A 15,875-nucleotide genomic window follows, 5' to 3' on the forward strand; every position below is an offset into this window, starting at 1 on the left:
GTCTTGCTAGACCAGATTGTGGAGAAAGGGGCAGTGACTTATTCATAGGCTATCAAGAATGTACATTAGGTTACTGGCACAGATTCAGATTGCTAGCCCCCCAAAAAATGTCTTATTTTCCCCATCAGTTTCAGTAGCCTGTTATTTCAAAATACATAGGTATTTAAAATATATGTATTTTTTCACTATTTAACCCAGCAAACTCCAAAGTTTTAAGTTACCAAAAACTTTGGAAAACTCTGAAAAAGCTTTATCATATAACCTTTACTTTTGTTATATTTATAATAACTTTAAGATTTTAAAGCCAATTATTATTATCCAAGGCATTTTCTTGGCAAATTTTGTAATAGGGATAACTCACCAGCCTTCAGTGGCTTTAATGTGAAAGTACTATTTTATTTTATTTTCCTTTATAAAACAGGAGTGCTCCCCCTTCACTGCTAGAGGGTACTGCTACAGATCTGTTCCTCCCAGTGTTATGGGCAAAAATAGAACATTGGGGACTAGTTATGGTTATGGGAAATATTAATCATGCTCTGCTAACCATGATTGCCCTTTCTGGTCAGAGAAAGGACATACCAACCTGGCTGGGAGTCCTAGGACCCCAAGACCTGGGAGTTAACCTTGGAATGTGGTCCATTCTCATTAAAAAAACTGCCCATTATCATGGAAGCATTAACCTTGTTGCCCAAACAATGGAGTCCCAACCCAGCCTGTATAACTTACTTCCCCATGTTTGTAATCCCTACTTCCCCATGTAATCTTTGTCCCTATATTCATAAACCAGGGAAGAGCAAACTAAAGTCCCCAAAAGATAGAAAGCTAAAATTACATTACAGACACACTGACAAAAATGTCACTAGCTAAGAGTTTCTGGTGGCTGACGCCCTGAGAGAGAGAGAGCAGGAAGAGTCCCTAAGATTAAGAATTCTTGGCAGCTGCTAAAACATTCCTGCCATCTCTGTCACAAAGACAATCCAAAGAATGGCAGAATCCAAGACCATGTGGATTCCTGCAACAGAGAGGAATTGACAGGACTGCTCCAGCCATGAAGACAGAAGAGAAACAGTCCAGAGATGGAAGACGCTGACGCCTTGCCATACTAGCAGACAGCAGCTGTGCTCTGCTGAAGGTTACCCAGGACCAAACCAGAGAGGGTCGGACCTGCATCACCACCATTTGTCCACCACCCAGAACTGAAATATCATTGCTGACATGTACACATAAGGAACTGTTTGACATTGAAATTGGGACTCAAAAGAACTGTTGGCTCAGAAAGAAACTCAAAAAACAACAACAAAGAATGGCAGAAGATACATTAGCAAATCATATACTTGATAAGGATCTTATATCCAGTATATATATAGAGAACTCTTACAACTCAAAATAAAAACACAAATAACCTTACTAAAAACTGAGCAAAGGATCTGAACAGACAGTTCTGCAAAGATTACAAATGGCCAATAAGCACATGAAAAGATATTCAAATCATTAGCCAATAGGAAAATGCAAATCAAAATCACAATGAGATTCCACTTGTCACACCCATTTGGCTGATTATAATAAAAAAGGCAGACATTGATATGTTAGAATTTTTTAAACCACAGTATTTTTTTAATATATTTTTTTATTGATTTCAGAGAGGAAGAGAGAGGGAGATAGAAACATTGATGAGAGAAAATCATTGATCAGCTGCCTCCTACAACCCCCCTCCCCCCCACACACACACACACATACACACACACAGGGGATCAAGCCTGAAACCTGGACATGTGCCCTTGACTGGAATCGAACCTGGGACCCTTCAGTCTGCAGGCCTCGACGCTCTATCCAATGAGCCAAACCAGCTAGGGCAAAAACCACAGTACTTTCAACCCCATTCAGACTTGCATAAACAGGTCTGTTTCGAGAAAAGTTCTTAGGTGAAACAGGAAAAAGATGAAGTTTGTTTGTTTTTAACAGAGACTCTATTTATTCTTTGCGTGTGAGAGGGTTTCCGAGGGGACCAAGAAATATTCAGGATTAAATAAGATTCGGTTCCTCCCAATCAGCTGCTGAGATTGCAATGTCCAGAGAAGTAACGAACCTTTTTAAGAAAACCCTGTTCTCTACGGGGGAGGAAATAGTAAAGTGACCTGGTGAAACAGGAATTTTGGGGGTGAAATAGGACAGGTTTAGAAATTTTGGAAATGAAGGGGACCATGGAGGAAGCACAGAGCTGCAGAGCAGCAGAAGGTATATTTCCATAGAATGGGGGAGCTGGGAACAGCAAAACATCTATATTTACAAAATAAAGAGAAGGAAGCCCTTCATCCAGAGGGAGAAGAAGAAAATCCAAAGGGAATAAGAAAACAGTAAGGAAGGAGGGGGAGAGAACTTCACATGTCCCATGTGAGGTTCAATCTTTGAGCCCAGGAGTTACTATAGTAACCAGTCCAAGAGAATAGTGACCAATCAGAGGGGATATCAAGGCACCAGGCTCTGTCGTCTTTATAAGCCCTAGGGAAGAGGAACTCAGTGGGACCCTTTTCCCCTTCCCCATGTGGGAGTCCATTCTGTGGGACTCTTTCCCTCTCCCCACGTGGGAGTCTGTACTTGTTCTTCAATAAATCTCCACCTTTGCTATACCACTTTCTGTCCATGGATTCATTCTTTGATTCTGGCGGACAAAGAATCCGGGTTCCTGTCCAAAAATGCCATATCACTGGGAAACCAGGTTAGGATTGGAAAACAATTAAATATAGATAATTTTTAAAACATATTTTATCTTGATATTTCTCTCTTAGAGAATTTCTTCAAAACATATGTTGTATACTTTTCAGAAAGACAGTGATTTGCTAGGAGAAAGTGGTCTTAATGAGGATGTGTGTCAAGGAAATATAATTACCAATTTGCCTGATTAAAATGAATATTTGAACATGCCTGAGGAATGAGAGCCTTCTCAGGTGTGACATGTACCATTTACTTTTTATAAACATCTGTTGGCAGAGCCTAGCAGATGATGTTAACAGGAAACGGATGACTGAAGCCAAGCTTCACCTGTAATATTGTGGGAAGAAATGCCTGGGAATATTGTTATTCATGTAAATCACGGGAGAGAGGAGCAGGGGGGTAGTCTTAGAGTACTAGGTGTACCGGTTAATAATGCGGATTTTTTTCAATAGATGGAGTTACACATATGTTGATATATATGCGATTTGATATGTATGCTATTTTGTTGTATTGACAACAAGCTTCAAAACTTCAAATGTCAAATTTGCTGAAAGTGTTAACATCATAGATATTTTTACACTTAAAAATGTCGAATTTCATGCCAAAAAAAAGAGCATTTGCAGGAAGTTTTAATTCATTATTTTGAAGAAAAGTGCTGCTGAATACTTCGGGAAGCTTATGGTGAACATGCTCCATCTCAAGATACTTGTGAACGCTGGTTTAAACACTTTAAAAGTGATGATTTCTATGTGAAAGACAAAAAACATCCAGGTCAACAGAAAAAGTTTGAAGACCAACAATTACAAACATTATTGGATGAAGATGCATGTCAAACTCAAAAACAACTTGCAGAAAAATTAAATGTTGCTCAGCAAACAATTTACTATCGTTTACAAGCAATGGGAAAGACTTTAAAGGAAGGAAAATGGGTGCTACATCAACTGAACGAAAGACAAATGGAAAACTGAAAAGTCATCAGTAAAATGTTGCTTCAATGGCATGAAAGAAAGTCTTTTTTGCATCGAATTGTGACTGGCGATGAAAAGTGGATTTATTTTGAGAATTCCAAATGCACAAAATCTTGGGTTGATCCAGGTCAACCATCAACATCGACTGCAATGCCAAATCGCTTCAGAAAGAAGACAATGCTCTGCGTTTGGTGGGATCAGGAAGGTGTGGTGTATTATGAGCTTCTAAAACCAGGTGAACCGTTAATACTGATTGCTACCGACAAGAAATAATCAATTTGAACCACGCTTTGATTGTGAAATGACCAGAATGTACCAGAAGACACGGCAAAGTAATTTTGCTTCATGATGACACACCATCACACACTTCAAAACAAGTTAGAGACACATTAACCTTTTGCACTCGGATGTCGAGATTAAAATTACTCTTTGAATGTATCAATAATTTGAAATATAAAAAAATCCAAATAAATAAGTTTGTATGAAAAGAAACTCCAGTTTTTTATTCTACTGCCGCGCTTTGTAAAATCTGGGATATTTAAAAAATTAAATCCCGAGTATAATAAAGGAATCGAGAAAAAAGCAAACGAGTGCAAAGGGTTAAAAGATCTAGCTTGGGAAGTATTAACCCACCCTGTGTATTCACCAAACCTTGCTCCTTCAGATTACCACTTGTTCTGATCTATGGCACATGCACTTTCTGAGCAGCACTTCAAAACATACGAAGAAATGGAAAACTGTGTCTCCGAATGGTTTGCCTCAAAACAAGAAAAGTTCTATTGGGACAGTATCCACAAATTACCTGAAAGATGGGGGAAATGTGTAGCTAGTGATGGACATTACTGTGAATAAAGCACTTTCGATGTTTCTCTTGAAATTACCGTGTTTTCTTTGATTACAAAATCTGACATTATTAACCGGTACACCTAGTAAAGTATTTGCTAGAGGCTGAATATCTGTGTCCCCCTCCGCCAAATTCTTAGGTTGAAACCTAACCCCCAATGTGATGGTATCTGGTAGTGGGGGCCTTTGGGAGGAGATTAGGTCTTGAGGGCTTAGTAATGGGGTTAGTGCCCTTACAAAAGATACCCTCAAAGAGTTCCCTCATCCCTTCGGTCACAGCGAGAAGACAGCCCTCTATGAACCATAAGAGGATTCTCACCAGACACTAAATCTGCAGGTGCCTTGATCTTGGACTTCCAGCATCCAGAACAGTGAGCTATAATTCCTGCTGTTTATAAACCAGTCTATAGTATTTTGTTACAGCAGCTCAAACAGATGAAGACAGTGCTCTTTCATTCACTTGCCAGACTTCACTTGAGAAACCAACTGTTTAACTGCTAATTCTAGAAGGGGCTTCCAGTAGTGCGTGAGAGAGTTGTCAGGGATATGATGTTAGGTACTGCTGCTTGAGTTAACTGAATGTCTTTGATGGGAAAAACCAGTTCCTTCCCTTTCTCTTCCAGGCCTGCCCTTGGGGCAACTCTACCAGCTCCTCAAGGTTCTACCTTCTAGCACAAGCATGTCAAACTTGCAGCCCACAGGCCGCATGCAACCCACAAGGAATATTTTTGTGACCCAGCCTATAAAACGGTATTTAAGAAACGTTTTAATAAAAATTTCATAATTTTTACAATATCCTGTTATACATAACTAGAGGCCCAGTGCATGATTGAATCATGCACATTTAGGGGGGGAACTGGGTGCCTGAGCGGACAGGCTCCCAGTTCCCACGCTTTTGCTTTCGATCTCTGGTGCACCAGGCCTTTCAGAAGCTTCCGGCGAGGCGGAGGCTTCTGAAAGAACTAGTGCCTGAGTGGACAGACACCCAGCTCCCACGCTTTTGCTTTCAATCTCGGGGGAGCTGGGTGGTCTGCGGTGGGACGTGAGCTCACTGCCCCAGAGGCCCCTTCTGTGCCTCAGCACAGCCATGGTGCAGACACGAGCTCAGCGTCCCGCCGGCCCAATTGGCCACCCCGGCCACTCCGAGTCCCGCCCCCCCGCGCCTCCTGGCCAATCGCGGGCATAGCGAAGGTATGGTCAATTTGCATAATTGTCTATTATTAGGTAGGATTATTAATAAAGAATTACAACGTTCGCTAATGACTGATTAGTATAATCATGTTGCATTCATTTCCCTTACGTGCCTTATGCGCAGGCGCACCATTTCTCTCCACTAATACTAGCAACGAATATTTTAGCAGCCTTGATTGCCAAGTCATTAGTCTTGGACTGACTTGTTTGGTGTGTGCAATAGGAAATATTTTGCTTTCGGAGAACAAGAAAAATAGGTTTATTTGTGTTACGCTTATTAATTTGTGCAGTTTTTCAATGTCTGGTAAGTTAATGTTCAAGAAAAAATATTTTTATTAAAATGTTCTATTACTTTATGTTAACGATTACTCATTTATTTCAGCCCTTTGTATTCAGCATGTCTCTATCGAAATATACCTATGTTTCTATGAATATTAAAGCTTTGTTTTTTGTGGCCCACATAAACTTAAACCTTGTTTATTTGGCCGGTGTTCGCTTTGAGTTTGACATGCTTGTTCTAGCAAATCCTGGACTGACAATGAACCTTAAAGGCATCTTTCAAAGTTACCAGAAATGCTAACAGGGAACTAGAACCCAGGGAAAGTCAGTGACAGCGACAGAGGCAGCTTAGGAGTGAATTAGGGATTCAGCACCTAGTGAAGTAAACCAACAAGACTAGGGATTCTAAACCTAAGCCTTCAAGGACGAGCCTCTAAAGCCCTGTGCTGTATGATCCATACAGGGCATGCCCACCGGGACTGCTCAGCCCACAGGGGAGACCAAGTGCAAGCCTCACTTCTAGAGAAGTCCAGGGTCCTGTTCCCTCTTCTCATCTCATCAACTTATCTTCTAAGTCTCTCTCTGTCGGTCCCATTCTTTTCCAGACCAACGACTCTCTTGTTCTCTGGTCTTACTGGCAGCCCAGTGGCAGCTCCAAAAGGCTACGGAGATTCAACACCTCGGCACTCTCATCATCTCTTTGGAAGCCCCACTACCACGACCACAAGCACCTCCAGTTACTGAAAATAAACAGTGTGGTGCTATGGAAAGGATGCTCCTAGACAAGTACTTGAGCTCCAACTTCCAACCAGATTGTACCCAAGTTCCTCGTAAGTAGAAATGCTTTTGTTGCCATTGCTGCAGCCATCCTTTTCAAAATGGATATCTGATTATGTGTTCCTGTTTTTTTCACACATACAGCTTAAGCCCCTTTGATGCTATTAGGCAAAAACAAATCCAACTAACCCCCACCACACCGCTCCACACTCAATGGCTCTCTTCCCTCATCCTTCCCTTTCCAGTCCCACCTTGCCAGACTTTCAAACTTGCTCTGCCCATGGTCACCATGGTCTGCCCTCCTTTCAAGGCCCAGTTAACTCCTAATCGTCCTTCAGCAATCAGGTGATACACCCCGTCCTCGAGGAAGCCCTCCCTGAAGGTCCTTACTAACGCTCCAGTGAGAGGCTCTCAGGGAACCAATCCCTCACTTCTCTGACATTTGCCACAACTGGAATTTCCACTGGTCTGTGTGAGTGGCAGGTTAATGTCAGGCTTTCCAAGTAGCTATGTGCCAGAAGAATCACATCTGTTTTTCACTCACTGCACTCTGGCATCCAGCACCATGGCTGGGACAAGGCAAGTGCTCAGTACATTTGATAAGTGGACAAATGAATGAACTGATAGGTGGATAGACAGACCGAATGAAGAGATGGGATTATGGTGGATAGAATAGTGGATGGATGGCCTAGTAGATAGATGTATGGACAGACTAACAGTTGGACAGATAGACAGAAGGATGGAGAGATAGTGGAAAAGTACATTTGATCCCAGAGTCAACCCCTCTTCCCAAGCCCTTGATCCTATCTCCACAGCTATCTCTCTCCAACAATTATTCTGTCTTTTGCATTTTCAACCCTAGATCCATCTCATACCAATTATGTGACCTTGGGCAAGTTGCCTAATCTGTTGAGCTTTTTTTTTTTTTTTTTTTCCATTGTAAAAAGAGGATAATCATAATAGTTACCTCAACAGGACTGTTTTGGAGATTAGATGACATAATCTACATGCAACCCAGAGTACAGTGCCTGGCTGCCAGAAACACCTGATAAATGTTAGATGCTCCTATTGTTCTTATCATTATTACTACTTCAAACCCTTCGGCCTTTCTTCAGCATTGCTCCTCCCTTAAGCTGCTACTGGCCTATGTCTACCTTGCATCCCAAATGGCTCCAAACAGAATCCTACCCTTGCTGACTTCACATCCTCACTCTCTGCCATTCCCCAGACACTGTGTACAGGTGTCCCCCAGAGCTCTAGACAATCAAACCTGCCATCCTCTGCTCCTGATTTTCTCTTCCAGAATTTCTGGTTGTTTTCTGCTCCGAGCCCTTCAGTGTACATTTTCTTCTTCCTGCCCCTAAGCATTGGCATATCCTAAGACTACACACACAGAGACAAATACTGTCCACTACTCCACACTTTCCCCTTAGCAATGTCACTGACTCCTACAGCAATACTAGCTCCTCTCTGCGGGTGGAACCCACACCTTCATCCTCAGCTTCGTACTATTCCCCACAAGTTGCATCATATTTCCTGATGGCACCTCAAAGCCATTACTTCCCAAATCAATCCCATCAAATCTGACCCTATTCCTTATTCTGTGATTTTAGTTAACAGACCCAACATCAACTAGGACCAATGCTTAACAACCAAACTCCTCCCACTGCAGTGGCCCACAAGTCCACCAGTTGAGAAGAATTATTTTTTGTGCCATAGCTCTGTAACTAGACTATGAGCCTCTGAGGGCATGTAGCTTGCCCCTCCCCCTTCTTTTTCTACTCTCCACAAGTTACTAAAGAATGCAATAGGAACCTAATAAACACATCTTGAACTGAAAAGAGATGCCGAAAAGAGTAACAAGGAACTCTCTCATTCACTGCTGGTGGATATATAAATTGGTGCCAGGGCTTTGGAAGGCAATTTATGATAAAGCTGGGGGTGATTATACCTTATAACCCAGAATTTCGCTCCTCGATATATGCCCTGGAGAAATTTCCCCACGTATCCACAAGAAGACTTGAACAAAAAGGTTCCTAACTGGGGGGTGGGAACGACCAGGAAGAGGTCAATGGGGGGAAAAGGAGACATATATAAGACTTTAAACAATAAAGAATTTTTTTTAAAAGTTCCTAACAGCACTGTTACCAAGAGTGAAAAACATAAACAACTCAATGTCCATTATATCAGGGAATAGCTGGCATACTAAAAATTAGGAGAATTAAAGGAGGGATTAAAAATAGATTATTTGGGATGAGCTGAGTGTAGAAAAACTACAAAAGACAGTTTGGTAGCCCAAAGATAGAAAAGCAGAGCTGCTGCCTCCCCTACATATGAAAGGAGGGAGGGAGCGAGTGGTTACCCAAATATGAAAAGCAAGACCCAACAGAAAGGCTATCTTGAAAGCAGTGAACTTCAGGCAAGGAATATAACTAGCTCAAAGCAAGTCCACAGGGAGTAAACTGGGGGAATGAACACCCTGATTTTGGTTCCCCCTTTCTCAGCTCTCTGGTGGGGACTCCCCATTGGCTGACCTCAGTGGAAAGCCAGAGGACCAGGAGCCCACTGAAGCCCAGAGAGGCCAACATCCTGGAGCACAGTGGAGATTCGGAGGGACAAAGATACTCAGCATATCCAGCAACAGAATGCATAGAGTATATATTTATACAATGGAATATTGCCCAGCAGGAAAATTAGTGAATTAGAGCTACTTATATCAATATTAGAGGTCCAGTGCACAAAATTTGTGCACAGGAGGAGTTGTCCCTCAGCCCGGCTTGCACCCTCTTGCAATCCGGGACCCCTTGGGGGATGTCCGACTGCCAGTTTAGGCCCAATCCTGCAGTGGAATCAGGCCTAAACCAGCAGTCAGACATCCCCCTCACAATCTGGGACCTCTGGCTCCGAACCCCTCTGCCTCTCTGCCTGACCGCCCCTAACCACTCACCTGCCTGCCTGATCTCCTCTAACTACTCTGCCTACCTGCCTGATCGCCCCTAACCACTTGCCTGCCTGCCTGATTGCCACTAACTGCTCACCTGCCTGCCTGATCACCACTAACTGCCTCTGCCTCGGCCCCCATGGCCACGGCTTTATCCGGAAGAACATCTGGAATGATGTCCAGAAGTTCGTTCGGCTGTCCGGTCTAATTAGCATATTACACTTTTATTATAATAAATAGATTAATCTCAAAAATCTTATGATGGGCAAAAAAAGGCATATTAAAACATTTAGAGAATGGGCACTATAGCAGATTGCGTTTCCCAAAATCCACCACAGCTATATTCCTGGCCCCCATGTGCTCTTCCAGAATCTTGCCACTCCCCACCAGGAGCTGCAGAAAAGAAAAAGAACAAGGTTTTAGGACAGAATTACAGGAGAAACCTACTTTAGACAGAGTAGCCAGGGAAAATCTGTCTGAGAAATAACAACTTTAAATAAGATGTGAAGATTGACAAGAGCCAGGCCCCCAGCCAGGCTATTAGCCATGGTAGCAGGAAAGAGCAAGTGCCAAGGTCCTGAGGAGAAAGAGATACTGCAATTGGCCCTTTAAAAATGCAGTTCAAGAAAGCCAGTATAAACAAAAAAAAAAAGAAGAAGAAAGCCAGTGTGGCCCTGGCCGGTGTGACTCAGGTGGTTGAGTGTTGTCCCCGTGCGCCAAAAGGCTGCCAATTCGATTCCTGGTCAGGGCCTATGCGGGTGTTTGGCTCAATCCCCAGTAGGGTGTGTGTGGTGTGCTGCTCTCACATCGATGCTTCTCTCTCTCTCCCTCTGCCTTCCTCTTTCTCTAAAAAATCAATAAAAAAAAATCTTAAAAGAAAACCAATTTGAAAGGAGAACTAGGCACGGGAAAGAATGGAGCACGAAGGAAGAAAGATGAGCACAAGCCAGATCCAGCAGGGCCCCCGGTGAGTGCAAGGGAGGGGCTTTGACTCCAGGAAGCAAAATGCCACAGAGAGAACCAAGGAACCAGGGACAGCCTTCCCTAGACTTAGAGCTCTCGGGCTAACATCCACTGGGTTTCAAAAACGGTTTCAATCCGATAAAAGAACAATCTGGTTAATCTGTTACCTATCGGAACCTTAACCAACCCGTTTTTACAGCGAGGCAGACAAAGTCCAAGCATTTGACTGCCTTGCCTCTCTACTGTTCTGACCGGCACTGCGAACATTTTGGTGGATGACTCATATTATAGTAAATAACCGTGATGACAGCGTATAAAATACGTCATGGTGAACGACCACAATAAAAATAACGACATCTAACGTGCACCAGACGCTTGTCGAGTGCCACGCAGAACTTCTGTTATTATTCCCGTTTTACAGATGGGGGAACCGAGGCCAAAACTTGCTGAGTAACGTGTCCTAGGCAAGGCGTGGGAACCAAACCCAAGTGGAGAGCCCACGCTACCGTGAATGCTTTGCGGCCTCACCCTTCTCTCAGGGAAGTTAGGTCGAGGCCAGCGAAGCGCCAGGACCGGCCTCCTCGCGCGGCCACTCGCGTCTCCATAGCGCCCAAGGAAGCCTTTCCGCGCGGGCTGTGCGGACCTTATTTTGGTCCCCGACACCGACGGCGGCCCGGATGGGGTCCGGCTGGAGGTGCGCGCACCCGCACTGAAGGTTCCCCCGGCGGAAGGTTCCGCAGCCCCAAGTCATCCCCTCCCCGAGTACCTGCGGGAAACGCGTCCAGGGTCCTGCCCCGGGCTCTGTGGAAAACACCCCCCGCCTCCGCTGCGGACATGGCGAGCGTGTTCCTGGTCCCACCTGAGTACACTGCGTGGGAGGGAGCGGCGGGACTCCGCACCGCCCAACTGCCGGCAGGGCCTGGCCCGCTGGGGCGGAACCTTCTGCTCGGGGCGGGGCGGGGCGGGGCGGGGCGGCGGGCCGCTCGCTGGCCTGTGCCGCTCGGGGCGCCGCTAGTGCTGCCTGGGCGGGCAGACGCTGGAGCGGCCCCTCTGGGATCGACTGGGGCGCTTGACAAGCGGAGGCCCCCGAGTGCGTAGAGGGGTGTCTTTGGGCTCAGGCTAGGAGCCTACAGGGAGGGTTGTCAGGTTTAACCAATAAAAATACGGAATGCCCGGAGAGGCGACGATAAGCTTGTCCCATGCACCATTTGGGGGACAGTCCTCTAAGCAGCTGGAATCTATAACAATTAATCCCCAGGCGTCTTCAGCCTCCCTGTCATCAGCACCGTCCCATTATTACCAGCATCGCTCACTCCATATCAGACACCGCTCCAAGCACTTCGGGAGCAGCTCGCTTAATCCACACAACAGCCGTGGGCGATGGTGCTGTAGCGTTTCCCTCATTTGTCAGAAGGGGAAACTGATGCTCAGAACGGTGAGGCAGTTTGCACAAGGGGACAGGCATCGAGAAAAGTAGCAAAGCTGCATCTGACCCAGAGGAGGGTCTGTCCCAGCAAAAAACCATGGAACTGAATTGCACAAGCCAGTGTTTGTCAAACTTGCTGGAATACAAATTCCAGGGTGGACCTAGTGACACGGAATCTTCAGGAGAAGGGTCTGTTGTTAACTCCCCCAAGAGTTGTTATGTTCTGCCAAGTTTGAGAAATTCTCTTCTTACCTGGCTGCCTACATCTGAAGCACTGTTTGGGTGGCTAAAATGACTAGGAAGACTGTCCTCCAATCTCAGGTCCTCCACAACCTCCATAAGTCATAGTGGTTAGGGGCTCAGGGGAGTCACCCCAAGATGTGCCTCTATGGTATGTCCTTCATTTCAAATGCATGAGAGACACTGCAAAAACGGTTCTTCTCCAGAGTATCTGAGCTCTTGCTCTCTGGCGTATGTCATCTAAAAATTCTCTACAGGTTTGTTCCTTACCTCTACACTCCCCCACATTAAGAATATTAAGTGCCTGGGAGTTCTGGAGTCAGACTGCCTGATACCACTTGCGGGCACTTTGATCTTAAAAATTACTTAGTTTCTAAAGTTACTTAATTTCTAATCTCCCAGTATAGGGCTGCTGGGAGGCTTAAATGGCTTGGTGTATCAAAGTGCTTAAATACAATAGTTCTAATAGCAAATGGTAGGTAGTACTCAACGAATATTAGCCATTATCATTGTCAATGTTGTTAATCACTATATCCCTATTCCCAGGGTATGGCCTGGCCCAGTGGAGGATTCTTAGGAAATGGTTAAGGAGGAAATGAATAAATGAGAATCAAAAGTCCTAATGGTGGCCTCAAGGCCCTGCAAAATCCAGCCCATTCCTACCTCTCACCCATTAACTTTGCAGCCACATATCCTCTTTCAGTTCCTTAAACATGCAAATCTATTTGCCCCTATGTGGTTCCTTCTGCTTAGACTGTATCTGCTCATTTGAACATCAATGCCTCTGCTTAAATCACACTTGCATGGATAGGTCTTACCTAAACACTTGCACACTCTTCTGATCTAAACTGTCTCCCTCATTCTTTTCATAGCACTCTGCTCTTGTCCCTCAGCCCTTTGCACAGTTGGTAATGATATGTATGGATAAAAAGGGGGTTCTATAGAAGTAATCTCACAGGGTGATCTGATCATAAATTCCTGACTGAGTAGGTCATGATGGGCAGTCATGCCCAAGCATATAATTTCTTTTTTTCAAAAATGCTTTTATTGATTTTTAGAGAGAGGGAAAGGGAAAGGAAGAGATGGAAACATCAATGAGAGAGAAACATCAACATCACTCTGTTGCCTCCTGCATGCCCCCTGGCTGGGGATGAAGTCTGAAACCCGGGCACCTGCCCTGACCAGGAATCAACCTGCAACCTCTTGGTGCATGTGTTGATGCTCAACCACTGAGCCACACCTGCCGAGCTATAATTCCTTTAGTAAAAGGTTTGAAGCCAGCCCTGTCCATTGTTCTTGTGCATCTAGGTTAACACACCTTTGAAGACCAGAAGTAATATCCCTCAAAGGGGTTAATAACCCTCAAGAGAGCACAAACCAGTAATCTTGTTAACTATCCTGTAATCTAATCCCGCCTTGCTTTCTCCCACCTCCAGGTTATCTTCCTTAGTTCCTCCTTAAATTCAAATGCATAAAAGAAACTGCCAAACTGTTATTCTCTGGAGCATTTGAGATCTTGCTCCACAACATATGTCATTAGTTTGGGCTCAAATAAACTCTTATAGCCCTAGCTGGTTTGGCTCAGTGGATAGAGCGTCGGCCTATGGACTGAAGGGTTCCCGGTTCGATTCCAGTCAAGGGCATATGCCCAGTTGTGGGCTCAGTCCCCAGTAGGGGGTGTGCAGGAGCAGCCAATCAATGATGCTCTCTCGTCATTGATGTTTCTATCTCTCTCTCCCTCTCCCTTCATCTCTGAAATCAATAAAAATATATTTTAAATAATAAAATAAACTCTTATAAAAATTCTCTATGGGTTTGGACATTTTGTATGTGAGAGTAGTAATGGCTGCAATTACACCTTGTGCACCACTGGGTCCAGCAACCTCTGAACAATCTATTCTCCCCTCATCACTGTCCAGATCAGTGGTGCCACTCTCTGACCATGGTCTTTCAGCTGTCTGCCTGGAAGGTTAGAGGAGGCAGCATGAAAGGAACATATTCCTGAACATCAGGCCCAGCTGCTCCACCCACTTCCCAGCTGTGTGACCTTAGGCAAGTCACTTAATCTTTCTGAGTTTCATCCCAAATGAACTCGTATGGTTTTTATGAGGAGTAAATGAAGCTGTAGGCAGAGTTTCTGGAGCATACTAAGTGCTTGATACATTTTTGCTGTGGTCGATATTGTTAATATTGTTATTGTTATTGTTGAAATACCATTCAAACTCATTCTTTTCTGGTCAAAATTCTACTCTGCTTTCAAGATTCTGTTCACCTATTATATCAGCCAGTATCATTTCATTTCAATTAACTAAAAATCGGTTCAAATTGGCTTAATTTGGGGGGCGGGGGGGGGAGAGGAATCCATAGACATGTATAAATTACAACCCCAAGGCAACTTCTGTTGAGTTTTGACCCAGCCTCTCTGCCTTTTGTAACTTTGGCTTCATCTTCAATATCCACAGAGGACTCCCTCTCATCACTTGGCATCTCCAGGCTCCCCATCCACAGGAGGAGAGTGGCTACAGCAGTTCTGGACCACATCCTCCTGAGACACATAGCAGGAAGACAAAGGAAGTCACTGTTTCTCACTAGCCCCAGCAAACATTCCCTTGCATCACTACAGTGCCAGCTTGGATACAGGCTGCTCTCTGAAGCAAGGTCAAAGGGTAAAGGGCATGCTTCTATCTGCTAATGTATAGGGCCACCCCTGGAGGAGTGCTATCAATCGCACCGATACTGCATGCTTGAGGATAGAATGCATAGATGTTTTTTTAATTATTATTTCTTTATTGATTTCAGAGAGAAAGGGAGAAGGAGAGAGAGATAGAAACATCAATGATGAGAGAGAATCATTGATTGGCTGCCTCCTACACGCCCCCACTGGGGATCAAGCCCGCAACCCAGGCATGTGCCCTTGGCCGGAATCGAACCTGGGACCCTTCCGTCCACAGACTGACGCTCTATCCACTGAGCCAAGCCAGCCAAGGCGGAATGCATAGATGTTTTAAAATGAGATCAGGATACCATTGTCCTGAAAGGGGGAAGTGGCTCATTAAAAAAAAAAAAAAAATAGGTGTTGGTGCTAAGGATTAACAATGGACACCCAGAAAGATGTCCAACCTCCAGCGCAGCAGTCAATGATATACACCTGTGGAAAATGAAATCAAATCCAGGGATCCAATCAGATGCAGAGAATGTGGATACAGAATAATGTACAAGAAAAGGACTAAAAGATTAGTGGTTTTTGATGCTCAGTGAAACGGAATTCAGAAGAATATCTTTGTTTGCATTTGGATTTGCTGTTATTGTTGTATAGTTTTTGATGAGTATACTTATCTTTAGGAATACAACTATATACACATGATTTCATTTTAAAAACCATTTTGTATTTAGGTGTCTATTATAAAGGTTGTATTTTGTTTAAAAAAATTAAAGAGCCAACAAATAACCCACTACATCCCCCATGTACAAGTGAGCATTTGAGGGCAGGGAGAGCATATCAGCTACTGACTATCAAGCTCCCGCCCCCACCCTC

The 15,875-nt window shown here is 44.3% G+C and overlaps 1 protein-coding gene and 1 pseudogene across 2 annotated transcripts in view; one reads left to right on the forward strand and one right to left on the reverse strand.

The window, feature by feature from the left end:
* Nucleotides 1–11,607, reverse strand: part of CPPED1 (calcineurin like phosphoesterase domain containing 1) — a 120,608-nt gene extending 109,001 nt beyond the window's left edge. Inside the window, exon 1 of one of the 2 annotated variants that reach the window (XM_008141576.3) lies at nt 11,441–11,607. In XM_008141576.3, the coding sequence (XP_008139798.1) occupies nt 11,441–11,510 (70 nt within the window). In that variant the 5' untranslated portion in view covers nt 11,511–11,607. Of the gene's footprint in view, nt 1–11,202; nt 11,224–11,440 lie in introns of those variants that run through there. The other variant, XM_054714744.1, reaches the window with a different exon arrangement.
* Nucleotides 11,608–15,435: 3,828 nt separating this feature from the next.
* Nucleotides 15,436–15,683, forward strand: LOC129148696 (DNA-directed RNA polymerases I, II, and III subunit RPABC4-like; annotated as a pseudogene).
* Nucleotides 15,684–15,875: the final 192 nt, after the last annotated feature.

This window comes from Eptesicus fuscus, chromosome 4, assembly GCF_027574615.1.
Source record: "Eptesicus fuscus isolate TK198812 chromosome 4, DD_ASM_mEF_20220401, whole genome shotgun sequence".
Lineage (NCBI taxonomy): Eukaryota > Metazoa > Chordata > Mammalia > Chiroptera > Vespertilionidae > Eptesicus > Eptesicus fuscus.